Genomic DNA, 19,447 nt, shown 5'->3' on the forward strand with positions numbered 1-19,447 from the left:
GTCAACGTCACATTTCCTAACTGATGAGCCATATAATAATTTCACATTAAAACAAACTGGCTGCCTCGAAGTTACTCGGCGCCGGCTTTGGTGGTGCTGAACGCTGTGCTCCATTCCAGGCCTTTGGTGACAGCACTGGAAAATCGCAGTCTCTTTTCGACGACATCTGCACGTTTATAGCTCGGCAGAGTGAATGTGCTTTAAAACAGCACAAATATGACGAAGGTGCAAGTCAGAAGAGATCAATGCTTCTGGAATCCAGCGGAAGTTACCTTTTTTATTGCTCTATAATACACAGGAGCGCTGCATCGAGAGTTCTCGTTTACATATACATACTGTACAATGACGCGCATGCGCACACAGTGGCAGCAGCAGCGATGGTTGTTGTGGCAGCGGCGGAGGGACTCGCAAGAGGAATATTCGGGGGTCCGTACAAAAAAAGAACAGCCCGCAGGCAGGCCTAGCACAGAGCAAGCACCAGGCACCAAAGGGGCGGGCCCGCTGGACACGCCTGCGCGCATCCCACTACTATATACTGCAGCGTATACCAAAATAGTCGCGGCAAGCGCCACTGGCAGCAAAGCCAGAACCGCGAAGGAGACGTCCGGCCTCTCTTTTTTGCAAGGGTTCGAGAGGAGCAGCGCGCGCTTATCACCGTGCGGTGACGGGCAGTGTGCACAGCGGACACTTACCAGCAGCTGTACAAAAAGCAAACTCCTCCGACAACGGGTGACGTGGGCTCAACTACCCCACGTCTTTCTTTTTTTTTTACTTTGTACAATTTCTCTCTCCTCCTGGTTCGCAACTCTCAAGAACGCGAGAGCAACGCATGACCACTACATGCCAAACACACATGCCAAACACACATACACACAGCTATACAAAGCTACCATCTTCTCAGTCACATATCAGTCCTGAAAAACTGACAAGCAGCTCACAAACGTTCGCAAAGGCAGTTTGTACCCCTATCAACACGTGAATGGCGGTTCATAGCAAGGGCAGCCAAGCAATCGATGCACAGCACTCAAGGACGTGACAGTGTCATCTTCTGAATGGTTCAGGAGGTGACCTGTTATGGCGGGAACCTCCCAGTTTCACAGAAATACAAGTTACAGCTGGAAAAAAGCTGGATGCTGGTATGGTGACCAGAAATGGACTCAGGGCCACTGCATATGCACAATGTCTGCAAGCTGGCCATGTGCATACATGCCAGTACAGAGGCTGCACACTGCACCAGATCCCGAGTCTCGTTTGACACACTAATAATGAGCAGGGAAGTTATGAGAACGATCTAGCTTCTCTCGATTTGGAAAACAACAGCGTCTTTAACGTTTCTGCCATGCCAATAAAATGTGAAACTAAATCTGCAGGCCTACCGGTTATGCCAATGAAGAAGGCTAATCAACAGTGCCAAGTGGTTCAGCTCAAATACCTTCAGTCTCTGACACCTACTGTAGAAAGAGCAAAGACAAATGAAATGAAATCTCTCTAGTTGGTTCACAATGAACAGGCCTCAACTCCAAGCCTGAACACAGTGTCTTGAGCAGGGGAGAAGGTAAAGAAAACAGCAAAGATATGTTTTGAATCACATTAGTGTGCTGGGTGTGAGAGTGACATGTTTTGGTAGCTCAATGAGGCTGCCACAAGACCCAGAAAAGTACACTCCCAAAGGTAAAAACAAGGTCTAGGTTATGCTTTGTGAGATGAAACCTGTACAGCTGACAACAATCCATATAGTGGAGCATGAGAGAGAACGATTGCCTGAACCAATGATGTGAAAAGAACACAGCCGAAAGTAAAAGTAAAATTGAAAGGCGCGACAGATCTGAAGCAGAAAACGTACATCATGCTAAAAAATAAATAAAAAACATTCGTTCTTAAAAACAGTTTTTCCATATTTCATGAAGCAGTGTCCACATAAGCGCTCCATGCATTGCCAGAGCAATGCTGCTTCAACTTCATCCACTACTAACTTGCCGCATGTTACAAGCTTTTTTACTAAGATGCCTTCACTAGGCCCAAATCTGCTAGCTCCATTTTACTGCTGCCACAGCACAGACAAAAATTCATTTACTTGGAAAACACCGCACATGCCGCTGTGAAGTGTTAACACAGTGAGGCAACAATAATCACTGAAGAGCACAACACACAACAGGTTTGTGACACTTTACCACGAAATAAAAAACAATTGAAAAGTGGCTAACATGCTGTAGTTGACCAGCTTGAACACCATCCATGGCACTACATCAGGCCCACCACACTGCTATTGGTGCAAAACACCAGTGCCCCATATCAAGCAGCCAATAATGCTAAAAAAAAAAAAAAGGGAACAGAGATATTTTTTCTCATAGCACTATGGCCTATTTAGCATGTTCCTCTAACAAGTGGCACAACAATGTTACAACATTCAAGATCAAAGGGGCATAGAACACCATTTTGAGAAACTTCTCGAGAAAGTACTCCACTGCAGCAGGGCCCACAAAAGGTCTGCTCTGTTCCGCATTTCGCAGCCTAGCGTGACCCCAAGTCACCGACAGGTAAAATTCATCCAATTTTCGCAACATACAATTAAAATAACCTATGCGCAGCACAAAATAAGACGTTGTCCTTGTACTGGTTGCCGCTTAAAACAACAGCACAAAAACAAGAGATGGCTGGAAAGGACGAAAAAGTGACACCGTTCAATAAAACAAAGGCACAAGCCCAAGGTAGGAGAGTCCAAATGCGTCTACACACAACGATTGTTGGAATGAAAAGCAGGGTTAGAAATTACCATTACAGTTCTAACCACACTGCAAGAGACCTATCACAATGTGTGCAATACAATAATAATAATACTAACACAATGCAGAGCCAGATATAAACACACAAATGCTCCACTTTACAGTCGGTAATTTTACAAAACGACACAATATAAAATACTCATATAATATTAATAATAATAATAATAAAACACATATTCCTAAAACAATGATTAGTTAGATAAATTGTTAGCTGAGAGGCCCCTTGAAGGGTCAAGTGAGCCCTATAAAATAACAAGTGCTCATAACAAGACGGAGGGAACACATTGATACTATACAAAAAATGAAGATATATACAGTCGAACCTCGTTATAACGAACACGGATACAGCGAATTATCGGATATAACGAAGTGAAAGAAAAGTTTGGTTGGACATGCTTTATTTCTATGGGAGTTCTATCTGTATAACGAAACGAAAAATCTAAAATTCGACACTATATCGGTTATAACGAAGCAGTTTTGTATTCACAGCGCTCAAAATGCGCAAACAAGGAGGAAAAAATTTCAAAACACGCTAAATTTTGATCTTTTGAATCGCCCGCACCTAAGATGTGTTTGAATCACCCGCGCTTCCGCACGCCACGCCATCTAGGGAGAGCGAATGAATCTAGCATCAACGGCTGCGTAGCATGTGACTGACACGTGATCGAACCAACGCCCGTGCTCCCCGGCCACCCCGCCGGCACGATTGCCGACTCGCGCGCTATCTCTGCGCTATCTCTATGATCTCTGCAGTCCGTTCTGTAGACGCCGTCGCGGAACGCGTCGTAACTTCCAGCAGTTTCGCTTGAAACGAAGATAAAGATCTTCAGGGCGGTTGACAGCGGGCGTAAGGAAAAGTCATTGCCGCGGACTTCGGTGTCGCGCCTAGCACGTTGCAAACGTCCTCTCTGCAGGCGTTGTGAAGAATGACAGCAAGAGTGCAAGGCTTTGTCACCACCAGGATGTTGAAGATGCTTTGTCTGCATGGTTCAAGGACGTTATAGCACGTAACCTGCCTGTGTCTGGTGCCGTCCTTCAAAGGGAGGCGAGAAGTCTGACTTGCGTCTGAGGCCACAATGACTTTTATGCAAGCAGTGGCTGGCTGCAGCGATTTAATGACCGCCGTCGGATTGTTTGCCACGTCTTGTCTGGTGAAGAAGCAGCCGTTGGCGCCGAGAACTTCGAGAAGTAGGCAGAAAGCTTCCGCATGCAACTGGAAGGCAAGCGGACAATTTCGGCGAGACGACATGGCGTCAACTGGCGGTTCCGAACGTTACGTTCGAGGAATTCATCTGTGCAGATGACAACTTGGCTGTGGCGCCCGAACTGACCGACCAAGGAATTGCTGATCAGGTGGTTTCTGCAGATGATGCTACAAACAGCAATGCATGTGAAGATGGCGAAGTTGAGGGGGTACCTCGGGAACCCTGTGGCCAAATCAGCTGACATCGGGAAAGCACTGCTCTGCGTTGATTTCGTCGAAAAATTTAACCTGTCAAATAGTGTGAAGTGCCGCCAAACGAAGATTACGTCGTTTTTTAAATAAATTAGTTTTTGTACCTGGCCAGCATCCCGACTTGTGAGTTCGCTCTTGCTTTCCAGTACGAAATGCAAGGTGAGGTTTGACATGCTTACACCACGCGTTAAATTAAAAAATAGTGCATTTTTTCAACCCTGTGCTGTCCATCCTAAAGTGCCTTTACTTGGATTTATTAACAGACCTTTTTGCCGGAATTTGAGTGCATGCTTTTATAACGAATATCGGATATAACGAACGAATTTCCGCGCAAAATACGACTTCGTTATAACGAGGTTGGACTGTATATATATATATATAATTTCAGCCTCACTGGGCATTGGCATAAGTTTTATAGACTGTGCTAAAAGAACTTGTTAATTACTAACACTTCACCCAATGGTGCCCTGAGAAATGATAAAATAAATAAAACCAACACATTGTAGGTGCTAATATAAAATCAACTTTACACACACTTTGCAGTATGGTGGCAGCATCACCCCCCCAGGAACTTCTTGGCTGTATCTGCACGGTGGCACGTAAGACGGCCACAAGTTGTGTCAAGTTATTTGGTGGCTCTGCACGCAGAGCCCAGCGTACAAAACAGCTTACAACGCAATGCACTCACATCAGAAATTTTCCGGCACACAGCTCCAGTTCCTGTTTCCACCTTCAGCATGAGCTTACACAGTGCCAGCAAAAAGAACTGAGCATCATCCGACCTGTCACTCAATGCCCCCATCTACTGGAACGGCACGGAAAAACAAGGTTCGTGGCGACTCCCTAGCAGCTTTCATGTTCCAAATGCGCACAGGCTTGACCACATGAAGGTATAAAAGCTGTTCACGGCCAAATATTAAGCCCAAGTGAAGCAGGACACGCTGGCCTAATCTCAATGTCCAATGAGTTGCAAGACAACTGTAGATGTGGTGCTATTTCTCCGTCACACAGTAAACAAGTCACAGAGCAGTTCGGTCGAGGTAGGTCACTTTGTGTTCGCCGTTGCACACTCCGACAGTGGCTCCATTGACAACTGCCACCCCAGTGCCCAAAGGCATCCAACAAGCTTGCCGCACTTGATTTTTTTCAATACCTAAGGCACTGCCTTCACGCCAGTAGGCCATTTTAGTTTTGGTCGATGGCACAGCCGAAGTGAGGACAAATTTACCAGCTTGATGCATTTGTGCAGATCAAACAAGACTGCCGGCCATGTTCACTTCGTGGAGGTTGGAAATAAAGCTGTGCATCAAATGGCAAAACAAAATTTCTGTGCAGACGGTTCAGGCTGTCTGTGCTCACCGGTCGAAATTAAAATGGCCTACGTCGCAGAATAAGGCCATTTCCAATAAAGCTCCAGAGCTGTAGTGGCGAAAAGAATAAGGGGTTTAAGGAAGATAACGAACAAAAAAGGGAGGACTTGTGCGTGTGGAATGCATATCAGGTGACCCAAGTTTCGTCATCAGCAGTGCCTGCAGGCCTGCTTCAGTAGAAAAGCTGCTTGGAAAAAGAAAATCTTCCCGGTACACTCTGGAGGACTGGACTGGAACTGCAGGGCACGGAAGGCAGGCCGGCAGCATTGTCACTCCTGGGGGATTGTCACTGTGGATGGGTTTTCTTGAAGAACTGGCCGCAGAAACGACAGGCACTTGCCACGGGACAGACTGAGAGAGCAGATGTGGAAGGCTCTGTCAGAAGTCACGAACAATGGGCAGACTGCTGGTGACGACAGTCACATCTGCTTGCAGATGCAGTCAGATCACTCAATGCCAAAGGTGCTGGACTCTTCGACGGCAAGGAGCAGCTTTTCATGAAGCATGTCGAATGAGGAATATGGGGGCAAGTCTAGCCTGTTGAAACAGGTGTGAGCCCTGGATGACAGAAAGAAAAGAAAGGCACCACTTTCAGTTCTGGGGAGTCAGCAGTTGCCAAAACAGAACTATAGAACAGGAGAAAAACACGAGCTTCCTCACGACATAAAACTGATGAGCACATCATGCTGGCTGTACACGCAAATGCAATTTTAACCCTTTGGCCTTCAAAGCTGTTGGATTAATGGCCATGGGAAAGGGGGCCATATTATACCAATGCCGTGGAACAGACGACCTGTGGCTTTCAAGTTTTTATAGTTGTCCTGTGATGCGATTAATGGACGTTGGACACTTTTCCAACATAAAGATTTTTTTTTAAGTGTTTTTGTTTCCATTTTTCATAATTTGATTGGTTCTCTTATGGTGTAAAAGCTTAAAGCTACTTAATGCAGTCTCTGTAACGAAGAAATAATAGATATTCATTCTGATGATTATGATGATATTGAGTGAAGCAATGAAAGAGACTTTTTAGCGCATTCTTGTGCTGGCAGAAGCGACAGTAGTGATAAGGATGACAGCCGCGATGCAAAGCCACTTGAAAAATCAACCCTCAAGATGCAATGGACCCACAAAACTAGCGCATATTTTTTCAGCCTTGAAGAGTTTCTTTCCTGAATGCCTATTTTTAGATGAAAAGTAACAGTACTCGCATTACGGTTTTAAAGATTTTACAATATGGAAGGCCCAGCAGTCCTCAAGAAAGAAGAGAGAAAAAAATTGACACTGGTTAACGAGAGATTCAGCGACAGCTGTTAAGGTACCATATTTGCTCGCATAATAGGCACATTTGCATACTAGGTGCAACCCCAGTTTGGCCATGAAAATCTGATTTTTTTTTATTTCCACGCATAATCGGTCCACCGCGAACTTGGCACTGTGATCAATACTGTATTTACACGATTGGAAGCTGATGCCCCCCGAACCTTCCCGACTTCAGCCCATGAGGAGCCATGTAAGAAAATTTAATCACGCTGCAGTCGCATTTGCCGCACTTCTGGGCCACGTCGACCGGCCCGCCACATGCTTGCTGTGTTAAGAGAGCAAACTCCCTGCCGTGTAGCTATTAAGGTGCTTGCCCGTCGTGCTAAAATTGCAACCCTCGGCGGCAGCACACGAGAGCCACGACTACAGTGAACTAACACACTACCACAACTCTCGTGCCTTTGACAACCACAAAAAGCTGGAGATATTGATGCTGATATGGATATCGGAAGCTCGCAGTGGAAGGAAAAGTTGGCGATGATGATGATGATGGCCCCTCTGGCACCATCCGTGGGCGGCACCTGACAGCTGCTGTGTGTGCATGTGGCCTCCGAGATCAAGCGCACTGTTACTCGCAGCCGGAGGCGATCGCGGAGTGTACAAAGGCTATTTCCGCGTAGGTCGTAGGAAGTTTGGGTGTGGCCCTTAGACGCATTTTAAAAAAAAATATTTCCTCAGGAAAACACGGCATGGCCCGTACACAGGTGCAGCCTTTACATGTGTGCAGTTATATGGTATGTTCAGTTTTGAAGCGTGAGAATGCAAGTCAAAAAATTTTCAGAAATTTTACCTCGCGTAATAGGCGCACCCTGAACTTAGAGCCGGATTTTCTTAGAGAAAAAAAAAAAGTGCACCTATTATGTGAGTAAATACGGTATTTGTACTGTACGATATGTTGTGGTAAAAATATAAGCAACCTCACACCTGCATAGTTCTAGGGGGTTCTTTTTAGTTTTCCACACATAGCCGTTTTTCTTCCAGATCTGCTCTTTAGACCACTGCTCTAGAAGCGCAGTTCCGCCTATGATCCTCTCCTCCTTTATACATACCTTTCTTCCACAGCAACCCTCCTCCTCCTCCTTCTAGGGTAACTACCCTCCTGCTGGTTCCCATGGCACTCACATACCAGTTGAGCCTTTTAACGCTCTCACCATACCCTCCTCCTTCCACGGTAACCACCTTCCGGGCGGTTACTATTGTAACCATCCTTTGGTTTCACCTTCCTACAAAAGCATCCTACAAAAACTACCCAGGTGGTTTCCATGGCAACGGCTAACCGGTTCGCTTTCCTACGCTCTCGCCATACCCTCCTCCTTCCAGGATAACCATCCTCCGGATGTGGATTACCACTCTCCAAGTGGCTCCTTGGCAATGCACCCACCAATTACCCGACAACTACATACTACTATGACGCGAAACCCGGAAACAGGTGCTTGACAGCTATCACAGTAAAGAAAGGGAATGTCGCTAGTGAATTCAGATGTTTCACTACCCCGCACTTTGGAAACTCTAGCAGCGAGAGTAAGCATGATGGTGTCACAGCGGAGCGTGTGGGTGACGGCCGAGGCCACTAGTCCCATCCTCACCTTGGCAGGCTGGTTGGCTTGCCCCACTTCTCTATGCAGAACTTGCGAGGCCCATTGCTTCCGCGCAGAGCAGCGAAGCCCTCGTATGGGATGCTGGAGGTGCCTGTGACAAACTGAAGCAGCCTGAGCCGCCGCTCGTTGTCAAACTTCTCAATGGCCATCCAGAACCACTGGATCACCGGGTGGCCGTCATGGTAGCCTGCACCAAGACACCATAAAACAGGTCACCTTAAGGGGGCCCTACAACACAAAGTGCCTAACAAAACTGTCCATCAAATTAAAGGTGCACTGAAGAAGAATCTGAACTCGTCTTTTTGCCGCGGGAACTCGACCTACACATTCCCAGCATTCTTAGAAACTTCGATTTATTGCCCTGTGAGGCCGATTTCCCTAATTAAATCGAATGAAAGTCCGGCTCCCGCCTTTTTTTTTTTATAATTAGCCGCATACGGTGGGAGGAGTCGACCAACGCGTGGAGTGCCTTTCAGGCAGTCGCGTGGCGACTTTGCTTTCGCTTTAATTTTGTTTCTTTTAGGTTTCCATGAATAAATAGGTCTAGTCAGAGACTAGATAGCTGCAAATTAGGCCCACGGAAATAAAAATATGCGCGGACTCTTTGCTTTCGCCGATCACTACGTATCACTCTGCCGAGGGCAGAGTGGCAAGCCGCCACGGGACTGGGTGAAAGGTTGTCGACTCCTCCCACCGTTTGTGAGGAATTAAAAAAAAAAACGGGAGCTCGACGTTTGTCTGATTTAAATTAGGGAAATCGGCCGCACAGGGCAATAATTCGAAGTTTCCAAGAACGCTTGGAATGTGTAGATCGAGTTCCAGCGGTAAAAATACCGAGTTCAGATTCCTCTTCAGTGCACCTTTAAGCTTTCCTGGACACTGAAGGCAAATACAGCCGCTGACTGATTTTTTCAAACTTAGTGGGACTTGAAAAGTGGTCCAAACAATCGAACAGTCTTGAAAAGTTGATAAGCTTAAAAATATATCCGTTTCCAGAAAAAAACCATATTGAGAATGCATGAATTAAGTCATTTCATGAGAAATGACAAAATTCATGAATTTTGCTTGCAAGTGATTATATAAGCAGCGATGCTTTCGCCATGTCTGCAGCACACTTCACTTTACGGATACCGTAATATGTGAGGTGGCCATGGATCACTCTGCGAATCATGCAAAGAAATAATTCTGCACCATCACGCTACAATGCACATCCCTCGCCACCTGATGCGTACCACGTGAGGTAAGGGCAAAGGACCGAGACAACAGTCACAAAGACCGAGAGGGGCAACTCGCCGGAAAATGCGAGCACCTCACAATTCCCTTTCCCATGTCTACCCCTCATCACACCTGAACCGATGGCGGAATTGTCCGAGCCGTGGCGGATGCTGCCGTTGTTCTTCCCAATGCGATTGTGCGCCTAGGCTCATGCGCTCATTGCCGGCCAGCTCGGTCAGCACAATGAGCGTGCCATTAACTCAGGTGGCAATAATGAGAAAACAGAATTGTCAAGCCTATCCAAGCCGATCCATCCAACTAGATCTGTTTGGACCCAAGGTGCCTTCCATGGCAGTGGAGAGCCAGCTGGTTGTGGCAGCGATGCTCACTCGCACCTTTGTTAGGTTGCAAAATCACTCTCAGTCACCACGGTGTCTTGGCGGAATCTATTTCAGTTTGAAAAGCCCAACTTTTGGACTCCATAAGGCGCGATATACTGGTTGCGAACATGAACGCGCTCCTATGAGGTGTGTGCTGGTTGCTCGGTGAAGTCCAAAATATTGCACAAGTTCAAATACCTAGAGTATGAAAAACTGGTCTACAGCACTGCGACATACAGCAGAAAGCATACCATATAACCTGAAAAGTGGCATGTCTTTTTTCGTAGATGTTCTAATCCTCCGCAATCATTCTGAAACCACATCTATGTATGTTAACCAAAAAAGGCTACTGGCCAGCTGCCAACTATAACAGTCAGTGAAGCAGAGGAGAAGGAAGAATATGGAGTAACACACTGCATCTGATATTATGAGAACAAAAAATAACTGCGCAAAAGGACGGGACAAGAGAAAGAGAACCACATGGGACAAACGCAGAAGTTCAGCGTGGAAGTCCCCCTGAGCAAGACCAAGGCTTTGGCGGCAGCGCATAGGATTGCTGACAAAGTTCAAGGTCTGCGTTTGTCCCGTGTGGTTCTCTTTCTCTTGTCCCGTCCTTTTGCGCAGTTATTTTTTGTTCTCATAATGTCATACCAACCAGCCCCTCACCGCACTCTTCTAGATTGCATCTGATACCCTGAGACTTAATGCTGGCTGACAAGAGGTGATAAACTCTGCTTGCCACTAGAGCATCAAAGATGCTCTAATATGCTTTGTCAATGTAATTAAACTGGTGCAACTGAGGTTCTGGTGACTGGGCAAAACAACGGCCTCAATGTACTGGCAGTTACTGAGTCACTAAGCACCAGCCACAGTTTTATCCGGTGCAATGGTGGTCACTCCTAAGTAAGCAACCCCAGTCACTGCAACCCAAAATAATTCAGTAAGTCGTGCATCAATGACTACTTCAGATGCAACTCTTTTCCACACAAATAAAAACGATGTGCTGCTTGTGCAATAGATTCACACTTTCCCCCTCTTTATCCCTCCTCCTTTGGATAACTACTACTTAACAAGCTTACTTCAAATCTATCCAGAAGGCTCAATGCTATTCTGTAGTTCTTGAGCTCAAGGAAACTGAAACTGCCACATCGCACACAGTTTGGAGGAGTACGCAACTAATGTGATGAAAGCTTTGACGGTACATGTGTCCTCCCTCTTGCATCACCAAAAGTGACGCCATAATGATGACAGAGTTTTAGAAAGTTGAGCCAGCAAAGCAGTCTTTTAAAGGCTGCCTGAGTAAGGCATCTCTCAGAATTCTGCTTTTACCAGAAGCGGTATGTGAAATAACTAAGATACCCGTTAACATGAAACACCTAAATACTGCCCCAGACTATGCTTACCTGATCGATATTCTGTGTTCTTTCTCCAGTCTGCAATGTCTATTTCGGCTGTGCCTGCAATCACCAGCTCCAGTTCTCGGGCATCAAAGACTGACACGAGGCGAGAGTCCACCACCTTTCCAAGAAAAGAAAGCATCATTTCAGACAAAGCCGGCATATTCGATGCTTCTTTCGTAGATTATAAGGCATAGTGTGGGCAAACAAAATGCCACATCCGAGCATCTTATACTCAGGCATATCTTTCAATCCAGAGTAGCACTCTGGCCGAGCTTAATTGAAGCTTTTGACCACGTCCCAGCAAAGTAGAATATTACATCAATTACACTTCAGTCACCCATTAAATGAAAGCAAAGAGATAGTGAAGCACCAAAGTAGCAGTTTTGTACGTGAGAGATACAGATTTAAAATCCCTGTGCTGCTGGGAACCCATCCATTTGCTAAACACTAAGAATAATATCCCCACCCCCACACCCGAGCCTCACACTAGGCCTCCTCCAGGTGCAAAATGCTTGAGAAATTCTCGTCATCGACTGAATATGAACAATGCCGGCACTACACAAGTTCTGCAGCCCAGGGAGGAAAGCAGAGGGGCCTCCAACCTCGTAGAAACCCCGGACAAGGCACTCGGTCTGCTGGGCGACGCCCCGCTCCAGGCGCCACTTGAGCATGCGCTCGATGTACTCCTTCTTGTTGCGCTCCGAGACGGGCACGGAGCGACCACCGGGCTTGAGTTCACGCTCAAGCACGTGGCCGGCCACCTCCTCCACCACCGAAAAGCTCAGCTCGAGGCCCATGTCACTGATGTCGTTCTCCTTAAGCCACACCAGTGACTGATGGAACTCTGCATCGAGGTACTCCAGGTCGCTCAGCGAGCACGGCCTGCAGCAGAGACAAAGCGTGTGCTGTGGTCAGGCTCCTTTTATGCTCCAGGGCACAGAACATGCGCTGGTTTCATCACCATCCCATCTGTGTCCACTGCTGGACAAAAAAAAAAAGCCTTTCCCAACATCGCCAATTAGTCCCGACTAGTGCCAGCTGTGGCCAACTTTGCCTTGCAAATTTCCTATTTTATATGCCCTAGTGTTCTCTTGGAATCCACTCTACTAAATTGATGGACTATCAGTACATTGTTCACCATATAACATCCAACTCATGTCCATTCCCTTTTCTTGATTTCAGTTAGGATATCATTAACCCTCTGAGGGTTTTTGCCGTACATGTATGGTGGCAGTTTTCCATCCTGCAAGGTCTTTGCCATACAAAAATGCTTTAAACCCTCCGTTCGAAATTTCATGACGTAATGAAAATGGATGCTCACTGAGAGGTGCTGCCATCTAGGATTTACAAGAAGCGTTTGAAATTTGATTGTGCTACCTTCTTACGGAGATAAACAGAACTGATTTCTAGCAGCAGCGTGATCCAAACGGAGGCACACAAAACTTGATTTTCGTCTCTACCACAGGGGCCACGGAATTTGAATTCTATCTTTATTGGCGTTGCTCTTAGCTTGTTTATCTTGGACCCTCAAGAGGTATTCTCGCTCTCCTTGTTCACCAAGTTTTTTTCGAGTTCTTCAGATGCAAGGCAAAGCGGCGACACGGTTGAACGCACTGCCGCTTCTCTTGACACTGACAGCGATGACTTTTCTGGCCCTGATTTTATACATTTTGTACATTCAAAATCCGCAATGAAGTAATTTGGCCGTCTGAGAAAGTTTTTTTTTTTTTTTAAATTAGACCCTCAAAGAGTTAACTCATGTTTGTTCCCTAACCCACACTGCTTTCTTCCTGTCTAGTTTGGACCGGGCAGGGCAACATTATTATTTTTTTCTCTGTCCACACTAATATATGTCTAGTATGGACAAACCAAAAACTGGGCCTACAGCTGGGCTTTCCAAGACATCTTCAACTATGACTCGGGTCAAGTTACAGCGCCTGACAGAAGTAAACAGCCCAAACAGTTTGCTTCTAAGCCATGAATCGGGCTCTCACAGCATCCGTGGAAGCCCTCCAAAAGTTTCCGTCACCTTCGAATTCAATAAACTAAGGCTGGCTGTATAGCGTAACAGTCAGCTATACAATTATAGAATGATTAGTGGTTGAGGCATGCACGGATGATGCAAGTGCTTGGGCAGCCCCAGAAGGGCTCCAAGGATCCCCCACTCACAGCCTTAGCAGGGCCTTGTAGAAGGGCCGGGTGAAGAAGGCGTCCAGCAGGTGCTGGTGCACCAGTGCCAGGCCGAGGACGCGGCCGCTGAAGCGGAACCACTCGTGCTGGTTGTCCACAAAGGCTGCCATGGGGCTCACTTGCACCGTGTACGTGTCATTGGCCGAGTACTCAAACAGGCCGTAGTACGGGTTGAACAGTTCCCTCGACAGCAGGAAGAAGAACTCCCGCGAGGGCCCTCCGTAGTCCAGCCTGGGCAATCATCAATTCAACATTCTTACTACCTCATTTACAACCATTACAACACTTCCTCTTCTCTCTCTCTTCCCATAAGTTGATCTTTTTTAAAAATGAAAACTATCCAAAAGCTGCCACTACTTGCCTACTCAAATGATCCCTTTCCTGCTGTTCAGAACAGCCAACGAAGCTCCAAATCAAGCAACACAAAGAAGCAAGTGCAATGGTACAATGACTGCATCCTACCCTTCTTCACCGGCGAATCCTATGTAGAGGCGAGATTTCTGGAGATCTTTCTTGGATGCAGCCATTATCTTTGTAAATGCATCCTCCAGCAGGTGGTCTCGACGGATGTTCAATCTAAGTGAAGCAAGGGGAAAAAGAAAAATGCCATGACTGTCATGAATTACTGCCACGATTTTGTACAAAATGAAGAGTATAAGGCATAAGTCAAATATTATGTAATGTCTGAGCTTTGTCTGTGAAGTCAAGCAAATTCTAATAGCAAGTTCAACCCTAATATAGCTGATGAAGAAATAGCTGATGAAGACAGCAGCAGGCAAGTGGCAAACACAGAACGATGTTGAGGACACAGATTGGGGTGACATTACTTTGAATAATGTCTGCTTATAAAATAGCTCATAAAATAGAAAGAGATAAAACATCGATTACACGCCAATCAGTGTCCAAAACGTCGGTTGGCTGGCAAATGCTGGCTGGTCGAGCAGCCATTGTTGCGGGCTTTCGCAAAGCTCAGAAAAATGAAACTGAAACGAAGCAGTCAGATTGTTCCAGGAAAAAGGGCCCTCCGTGCTTCGTAATGCCTAGCGCTGCATGCCGCTGCCAAAGGCGCACAGGTCACAAGCGACTCTGCAGCATGAAATTCAGGTTTTGAGTAGCGCTGTTCCGACGATCTCTTGCCGCACTGGTCATACCTGGACGCGACCTCCTTTGGGAAGTCCATTCGAATTAAGCGGCGCGAGACCCATAGCGTCCGAATTAACAAGCACATGACACCGTCAATTTGCATGGACGCTGGCCAGGACCGAGCCAGCAGTTTGAATTATCCCAATTTCCAAATTAATAGGGGCTGAATCACTGAGGTTTGGTTTGGTTTATGGGGTTTAACGTCCCAAAGTGACTAAGGCTATGAGAGACGCCGTAGTGGAGGGCTCCGGAAATGTTGACCACCTGGGGTTCTTTAAAGGGACACTGAGGAGAGCACTGTTAATATATTTTTTATAGCAAAATCCGATAGTTCGGCATGTCATGGCTTTGTTGCCACTTGGCCGGCAGCGAAAAATGCATTTATTTCTAAGAAATTTGGATTCGAAGTTGAAAAGGTTTTTCCCGCCGCTGTGATTCAAACTTGGGATTCGGCTATGACGACAGAGGACTAAGTGACGTGAAACATGACGTGACATGACGTGTGCAGACTCCGTGATTTCTGGCGACCAGCAGTGCGGCCTAGCAGCAGCCGAAAAGAAAGCTACCGCCGGCCGCACGTTGAAGGCATCTATCGGCTATTGCGGCCGTCGCTACAGTCGCTTCGCTTACGTTTGCACCGGCGTTTTGCGAGCGTTACGATGGATCTCGTTCTCGAAGTCGTCAACGAAGTTCTCGCAAATAGACTCCTTTAGCATACCGTGTACCTTGATACCGCTAGCGGAATACCGGGAGCCCGCCTAACGCCGGCGAGCAGGCGCTGATTGGTCCCGATGCTTCAGGCGAGCGCGTAGCTGCCCGACACGTGGCGCCATCTGGCGACGTCAAGGAGATTTGCGCATGCATTGGCTGCGCCTCAGTGATTTGTGCTTCTCGTGTCCTAGCGTTGCTAGAACCATTGGTTCTAGCAACACTGTTTTGTTATATGACGTCATGACGCTTGTACTTGCGAGTTTGGCCTGTGGCGGCGATACCTGTATTTTGGTTCTTGCTCTTTTCTACGTTACAAGAGCTTTGTTGTCAGTATGAGTGGCGTTTTTGTAATCAGGAGCTGGTATTCTGTCGATACAAGCCAACTTCAATTTCTCCTCAGTGTCCCTTTAACGTGCACTGACATCACACAGTACACGGGCCTCTGAGCTTTTACTGGCTGTATATTAAGCCATATGTTGTATATTCAATTAGAAAAGTGCTAGGTAGAACAGAACACTAAGTGCTCCTGATTTCTGAACAAAAATGGCTTACAACTACTAGCGAGTAAAATAACCCAGTATCTTGGTTAGCAACAGGCAACAAATAACACTGCTTTCAAAATGAATGCAGGATGAAAAGGAGAGCTAAGAGTAACACTTACTTTAATTTGCTTGGTCCTTGACCATACCCTTTGGACTCTAGTTTGCGGTAGAAATTCCTAAGTTTGGCTTCAAAATCTCTCCGATATGGTGCTGGAGCTCTAAGGTTAGCCCTTTGTAGACCTGTAATAAGAACATGGTGATAGGGATATCAAAGAAGCCAGGCTACTTTCAGTGCACTATTATGCAAGTTCCATAAGGTATCACTCCCCTAGAATCATCAATCATAACAATGCAACACAGTCTGTGTCCTTTGTCACCCACCTGGAGAGGCCTGTGGAGATGGTTGGGGAGAATCCCGAGGAGAACGATGACTAGATGTGCTTCCAGTTGAGTACTGGGCCGGAATGTATGACATTATCTCCTGCTCAAATAGGCTGCAAAACAACACAAGAGCAAGGTATAAGCATGTTATGGAACACTCTGATGTGAAAGGTCCACTTTTCTAACCATTACTTTTGCCATTTTTGCCACAAGCACAGAGTTCTTGCATTTGTTCTGTTCTCTATCTTCCCTGCCATCCAAGTCTTTTCACTTGTGACACTCTCTAAAGTGGGAACTAACCGCAGGAAGACCTACACTGCAGAACAAGATCACTAGGTTCTTCCCGTTTTCACCCTCGTGTAGCCAGACGGTAATAAATTTGTTTCCTTAAACTTGCAAATGGCCAATGTGTAGTGATGCGTATTGTGTCTGAACTCTTCCAAGTCTCTTTGAGGCTACAAAAGGATCTGATGTAACCGCATCACGTGCACTCCTTCAAAGTGCATCTATTGGCAGAATAGCCCACACTGGACAACTGACAGGAATAGCTACAGCACAGTTGATGCTTTGCAGTTTTCAACTGTTGCCTGTCATGGTTTGGTGCTGCATTTGACACAGCAAATAGTGCCATAGTGGCTAGTAAACCATATAAATTGCTCTCGAAAGGAAATCCACGCAAGCAGCATTATGTGCCAGAAGGAAAAACTATAATACCGCATAAGGTCAATCATCTGCCAATTGAACTGAGATGATACCAGATCACAAGACTACACCATGAATTAGGAAGAAACAAAACACTGTACGCTGTTGCATATGCCAACACCACGCCAATAAAGCAGCAACCGGTAACGATGTCAACCTGTCCCCTAGAAGCTGCAAGTTTTGTGGCAGAGAACACCACATCTCTTTGGGCCTTGAGTTACTTTTTTGTGAGAATTCTCCAGACTTGTTCAAAGAGAAGCAGGTAGCGCTAGAGGCTAGTATAGTAAACTAAGTGCACTACAAAATTCTGCCCTCTATCAAGTGACACAACACATTTTAGATCACACTCTTCAAGCATGCGGGGCTACATTAGTCAACTGTTGTTCCAACTAAAAAATGGCCAGAAAATTTGTTCGAATTATGTGGACTTCGATTTAGTCAGCGAAGCCTCTTAAATGCGCTAGACATAGGCAAGACAAAATTGCCAGTTTGAATAAGCCATAACTTGCAATTATGCACAGTGAGTGGTCACCTGAGCAGGATGGTGAGGTCAAGGTCGTGCGACAGGCGGCCCAACGCGGCAGTTCCTTCAGCTCGAATAGCATGCACACGGTCCCGCAGGGCCGTGTTGGATGCCATTGCTGGGTGGCGCTCGCGCAAGATGTCCAGGATGTTGGGCTGCCTGAGAAAGGCCACGACCTTGTCGTTGTATGCCGTGGGCACACTGCTGGCAGCACCTGGCAGGCCAGACGCTGTGGCTCCCGCCGTGCTGCCCGGAGGACGCGGCGGCGGCACAGGCCCACTGTTGGTGCCGCCACTCTGCAAGGGGCCACACCACAAGGTCTACAAGACTGCCTCCGTGTGTCACATCATGAAAGGGAAGCACTGGGTGAGAATGCGGTGTACCTTTCCTAATTATCTCTCTCCCCAAGGGGAGAGAGAATTTATTAAATTACGCAGAATTTGAAGTCGATAAATCTGTTTTAAATAAAGAAAGGAATCTAGAATCTCCAATGCCAAGGACGGAGGCAAATGCCAATGGAATGTTTAGTTCAAGTATGCCAACTCTCTTTTTTCGGCCCATAATTTATCTTTCCAGTTAAACACTTCATTTTGTGGTGTCTTGTAGCATTTTATAGACTCATGCTCATAGTTTTGCATAATTTGAATGCACGCATGGTGCCTCATGATCCAATTTCCTGCTGGTTGCCCCGGTTCACACACTTTTGATTTTCAGGACAGGTTAGCAAGGCTTTGTATGTTCATGCGCATTTCACAGGGGTACACTTGTTTTGAAGAAATGGAAAATGCAAGGTGCAGTATCCTTCGGGAAAGCAGGAAACTGCCACATGCAAAAACACCCAACACTAAAACAGTACATAACAGCAGCTGGGAATCACATACTGAATTTGATTTTGGTTTGGTTTATTGGGGTTTAACGTCCCGAAGCAACTCAGGCTATGAAGGACGCCGTAGTGAAGGGCTCCGGAAATTTCGACCACCTGGGGTTCTTTAACGTGCACAGACATTGCACAGCACACGGGCCTCTAGAATTTCGCCTTCATCGAAATTCGGCTGCCGCGGTCAGGTTCGAACCTGCGTCTTTCGGGCCAGCAGCCGAGCGCCGTAACCACTGAATTTGATTTTGTCCCAATGTTTTTGTAAGAAACAGTGCACCCCACTAGTGTCAGGCTTGTGTGAATCACTGAAGTGTTTGGCAAATCGAATCTCATACAGTCGAACCCACTTATAACGATACCAGTTTTAACAATATATCGGTTACAACAATGAAAAGCTGCTGCACCGTTCACTTTAGTATGTTTTCTATGGTAAAACAACCCCTTTACTATAATGCCTCTATGCTGCATTATCAATTATAACAATGAAGTCTGGCTCCCGAGTGCTCGTGGCAAAAGGCAGTAGAATGCGAAATCCTCGAAAAGAAAAATGAGAAAAAAGAAAGAAATTCCAGCTGGTGCACCCTCCCTGCCATGAGCTCATACAATAGAATCTGTTTTCCAGCCTTCTCCGCATCGCCAGCCTCGTGTGCCTCTCTCCTGTCGTCCTTCCACCCCTCCGAACACAAATGAGCTGCGCCCATGGCTCTACGCCGCACCACCCTCCGAAACACGAATGGGCCTTGCCAACGCACCGACAGCGCTGATCTGCTCGCTCGCCCCTCATTCTGCGCAGTTCTGCCAACGGATTTGGTTGTTTGTGTTAGTTGATTGCGCCAAAGTTGTTCCTGGCCACGTG

General features: G+C 46.5%; 1 protein-coding gene across 3 annotated transcripts in view; it reads right to left on the reverse strand.

Moving 5' to 3' along the window:
• Positions 1-257: 257 nt before the first annotated feature.
• The window catches only part of LOC149342172 (E3 ubiquitin-protein ligase HECW2-like), a 48,156-nt gene continuing 28,966 nt past the window's right edge, over positions 258-19,447 (reverse strand). For all 3 annotated transcript variants that reach the window (XM_089544436.1, XM_089544434.1, XM_089544435.1), the window contains exons 16-24: positions 17,724-18,010; positions 16,490-16,602; positions 16,228-16,348; positions 14,175-14,288; positions 13,692-13,943; positions 12,125-12,404; positions 11,526-11,640; positions 8,516-8,714; positions 258-6,167 (exon numbers count right to left, since the gene is read on the reverse strand). In XM_089544436.1, the coding sequence (XP_089400562.1) occupies positions 6,056-6,167; positions 8,516-8,714; positions 11,526-11,640; positions 12,125-12,404; positions 13,692-13,943; positions 14,175-14,288; positions 16,228-16,348; positions 16,490-16,602; positions 17,724-18,010 (1,593 nt within the window). In that variant the 3' untranslated portion in view covers positions 258-6,055. The remainder of the gene's footprint in view (positions 6,168-8,515; positions 8,715-11,525; positions 11,641-12,124; positions 12,405-13,691; positions 13,944-14,174; positions 14,289-16,227; positions 16,349-16,489; positions 16,603-17,723; positions 18,011-19,447) is intronic.

Source organism: Amblyomma mixtum, chromosome 5, assembly GCF_055824585.1.
Source record: "Amblyomma mixtum isolate Tamu chromosome 5, ASM5582458v1, whole genome shotgun sequence".
Lineage (NCBI taxonomy): Eukaryota > Metazoa > Arthropoda > Arachnida > Ixodida > Ixodidae > Amblyomma > Amblyomma mixtum.